The sequence below is a fragment of the Acyrthosiphon pisum genome, chromosome A1 (assembly GCF_005508785.2).
Source record: "Acyrthosiphon pisum isolate AL4f chromosome A1, pea_aphid_22Mar2018_4r6ur, whole genome shotgun sequence".
In the NCBI taxonomy this organism is placed as follows: Eukaryota; Metazoa; Arthropoda; class Insecta; order Hemiptera; family Aphididae; genus Acyrthosiphon; species Acyrthosiphon pisum.
In genome coordinates, this window is record NC_042494.1 from 10,649,367 (window position 1) to 10,654,048 (window position 4,682).

The 4,682-nt window shown below is 26.9% G+C and overlaps 1 protein-coding gene across 4 annotated transcripts in view; it reads right to left on the minus strand.

The window, feature by feature from the left end:
- LOC100163807 (synaptic vesicle glycoprotein 2C) overlaps nucleotides 1-2,959 on the minus strand; it is a 10,867-nt gene extending 7,908 nt beyond the window's left edge. Inside the window, exons 1-2 of one of the 4 annotated variants that reach the window (XM_001950894.4) lie at nucleotides 2,385-2,959; nucleotides 1,949-2,034 (exon numbers count right to left, since the gene is read on the minus strand). In XM_001950894.4, the coding sequence (XP_001950929.2) occupies nucleotides 1,949-2,034; nucleotides 2,385-2,401 (103 nt within the window). In that variant the 5' untranslated portion in view covers nucleotides 2,402-2,959. Of the gene's footprint in view, nucleotides 1-1,948; nucleotides 2,039-2,380 lie in introns of all 4 variants that reach the window. The other 3 variants (XM_008188439.3, XM_016807398.1, XM_008188440.2) reach the window with 3 other exon arrangements.
- Nucleotides 2,960-4,682: the final 1,723 nt, after the last annotated feature.

Below are 4,682 nucleotides of genomic sequence, written 5' to 3' on the forward strand. Positions count from 1 at the left end.
AGCTATTATTTATGGCAGATGGTTCAAAATTAGAAATTAACAGTTTGTTTATTTAAGTACGCATGATTAACAAGTCATATACCTACATGTAGTATGAAAATTGGAAACGCTTTATTTTGTGTAAATATATTTAAATTATATACCTACATAATAAACATACTAGCATGGCTTATGAATAAACATAATAATGAAATATAATTAGCTTAGGTACAACCATTTTCAAAATATGTATTTATTCATGAAACGATTATCCTATATAAAATAATTAATATTATCTATATTTAAAATCAGTGGTACCACGATCGTGTATAGCTGTATTTTACATTTTTACATTTTTACATTTTTACCTAGGTATAAATTATAACGCACGCTGACAGAGAAGGAACTACATAGAAATCAATTTTATATATTTCTCAGAGCGATAATATTTTTGTAATACCTCTCATGAACTTTTAGACGAAATGAAAAGTTTTTAAATTCATTTTATGCAAATAGTCTTGTAAACCGGAACAAACTAATACTAATTTTCTATCATTGAAAAGTTAAATTTTATTGTTTAGACCTCATGTACTGGTCCACTGACCACTATTGAATTAAACATCATGCAAAATATTATGAACCTAAAAAATTTTGAGTAGACATGGCATAATTTTATAAGTATTATATTAATTTGTTCTAAATATTAAAAGAATTTTTAATTTATATATAGGTATTACCTAGAAGATTAATTCCTATAAGAACCTTATAAATTGTGCAGAATGTTTTGGGAACTTCGTAGTAATATTTAGGCGAGGAAATAGTGGATACCTCTATTATAAGGGAAATGGATAACTGTAATACAATGTTAAAATTTAAAAATAAAATTTGACAAATTGTATTACCATTTTTTTCAGATTTGGGCTGACAACTTGGTTTGGTTAACAATTTGTTTGTTGTTTTGTGTGTTTAACTATGTATACTAAATACATTTATGTACAAAATATAAAATCAATATGAATATAATCGAACAATTTCGATTTCATATTTTTTGTATTGCTTTTTGGCTCATAGTCTGGTCTGTTGTTATTCTTTTTAAAATATTTTATTTTTAAGTAGTATTCGTACATCCGTGACAGTATATAAATACATTTATTCCACCATTACTCATGTTATCATTTTATAATTATCTATTCACGGTTATATAGGTAATTAAAATAACTCGACTAATTTAATACAAATCTATTCACGCCATTCCTCGGTACTCCAGTATATTATAAATACTTATAAATAAGTTATATGCTATCTTTTTTCTAAAGATGAAATGTTAAATGAGAAAAACCTACAGAAAATACTTATGATAATATAAATACATAAGATAAACTACTATCATTAGAAATAGATTCCGATCCATCCTTATCCTTCACTCATTGTGGTTTTTTTTCGTACATGTAAGTCACTGAATTCAAATCTATAAGTAATTTAAGAATTTAACACATCAAGTACAGTAAACTACTATCTACTCGATGATGAGGTGTGCCGTATGTATTCGAAACCTTCTTTAGGTGTATTATTTATACGATGTACTTCGATCGATAACTGGATGATTTCTACCGCTGTGGTTATAATTCTATGAGAAACCGGACAGTGTCTCCCCAGCCCAAAGTAATCCCGGTTTTAAATTAATCAGCTATATTAATTAGCTATATTTAGAAAAATTATAGAGTTGGACCATTGATTACAAAATACAAGGACATATAGGAAACAATATTAAACCTGAAGGAACTGTTTACTGATAAAATATGGAAAATGCGTTACTACACTATTTTATTTTTGAGATATTAAATGTATAAAAACAATTTATAAATATAATTTACAATATTATCAATTAGGTATTACTGTATTAGGTATTGTGCTTTAATTCGATAACACTATATTGACATATTGTCATACTTGAAAAAAATGTACATACCTTTTTCGCATTTTTCGCCGTCTTCATGGAATTCATTCCTGTCTTTATTATCATTTTCCAATTGCAAAATCATGATTTGGGTAGTCCTGGCTTCCCAATACACACAATACACATATTATACACAAATATTTTATTTCTAAAGAATTATTACAATAATATGTTATTCAAATACCGACCGCATTTACTGTTAAACAATCTAACAAAGGTATACAATATAATATACAATAAATCCATGTGGTTATTATGTATATTATAATAACACAATAGATTATTAATATATAATATTATAGTATACATAATATTATTATTGTGTGTAGAGTGGCAGATATAAATGTCTATATTTATATTAATTTTAATTTTTAATTAACAACTATACAGCGCAATACGCATGCCATTCGGTCGGTACTATTGTATAAAACAAAAATAAATTACCTACTTGTTTTCGAAAGACATATTTTTACACAACCTAAATTACTGTAGGTATACAGTGGTCATAATAATCACGTGGAGATGCATGAAAACTATAACGAAAAGTCGTCGGTCTATTCATCGGTAGTCACGACTATAATATTATTATAATATTATAATAATACAGAAGTGTATCATCACCACTGCTCTTTACAATCTGTTGATATTATAGTAACGTAACGATCTAACCGTTTAACCGAACAATATAATTTATAATTATAAAACCACAATCACTCGTATATCATTATTCATTACATGTCATGCGACAATACATCAATAACAAACATTCGACGATACCTATACAATATATTATTTATAATATCATTATTCAGAGCGTCCAATGACTTAATTTCCAGTTATCGGATCAATATTACGTAATTATAATTAATATGAGATGTTACAACAACGGCTTCAAAACATTTTTGACACGAAACACTTTTATTCAAAACCACTATATTACATATTCAATTATAGTATTATTATTTATAATTTTATAGACATATATTTAGATACATTTTTTACACAACATCGCAAACATAATAATATATAAACGCAGCACCTCAAGCAGCGTCGTCTTATAAACTGAAAAAACTACAAAGGTAATAGGTATTATAATATGTGAATTGAATTTAAATAACAACTATCGCGTGGTAGGTACCCTACCTAATTCAGAGTGATGCGTTATTATAACACCGCCACCCCCCGTCAACGTATAACGTATAATTTTAAAAATACTAACTACATCGTACGATTAAAATTATCATTCTAATTATTAAATATAATTTGTAGTCCTTAATTATTGGTACGACTTTAACATTAATTTAAAACAATTTATACATTTTAATAAAACTACATTTGATGAACGTGTGTTGTACATAAATCCAAATCCGGGAAAATCAATTTTCAATAATTTCAAAATAGTTGTGGTATAGCCCTATTGAAATAAAACAAAGTTCGCAATTTTGTGGAATACTAGATACTCATTTCTATACACAATGCAAATAGCCAATAGGTTATAATTTATACTTACCTAATATAAATTGGATTTTAACACGATTTAGTTAATAACAATTAAAACGTTAAGACCCTGTTGAAAAACTATATTTTTCATTTTAATTAATCTCTTATTAGTCATTAAAAAATTGGTTAGAATACAATATTACTGCGTATAAATGGGGTTCAAGGTTCCATCATTAATTTTTATCGGTAAAACTTAAGTAGATGTCAGTCACGTTATTATTTTTCTCTCTGACCCACGCACAAAATAGACAAACGGCAAAATCATTTTATTTTTATCTTAGTAAAACCACCCATTAAAAAAATTATAGAGAATATTATTTTTGAATAGATTTGATATATCAATATATAAATTTAAATAATAAAAAATACAAAATGAAAAGTCGAACCCTTAAAAATATTATTCTCTATAATTTTTGTAATATTTAATTTCGTTCTAAGATTATCTACTCAAAAACTATAAAAATTAAAAACCGAATTTACGTGATTGCCTTACATAGTTACTTACTTAGATTTATGTCATCCGTGAGTCAGGGATATAAAACAATAGTGCGCTAGGGGGCGTCATATTTTTGTTGGTGACAAAATGTTTATGTAAGCCATTCAGATCATTACCAGGCCACATAAAAAACTTTTTTTTTTTTTGGGGGGGGGGGGGGTCAAGTGGGGACAAAAACTGTAGAATATTTGTATAATTTATTTAATGTCACTTATATTAGTATGAAAATATCACAATATTGTTACTATTTTTGACAAACTATGTGTACTTTTAATGTAATGACACCAAAAAATTATCAATTATAATACTATGGGACCACAAAATCACATCAAACATTCTTGGAAATTAAACATTAGTACAATACATTTTTTTTTAATACTGAAAAAATATCAAATATATATAATATAAAACACTTAGGTATATCGGCGTTTATATTTATTGTTGGCAGGCCAAAGAAGGCATTTACAAAAAAGTTGGTCAACCCCCCCCCCCAATGACACCACTGAGTGCGCTGCCACTTTCTTAAAACAATGAATTTTATAGTTATAATTTTTTTTTCAGAAAATGGGGAGTTAAACGCCGTTAGGTATTTCTATAGACTTAGGGTTCAATCCAGCAACAGTCTCGTTAAAAAAAAATGAAGACGAAATAATCATTTTTAAATCTTGAGTAGACGTAAATATGAACGAGGAAATCTCAACAAACTAATTTTGTAGCTGATGTTTTATTAAATTATTTATTTTCAACAAA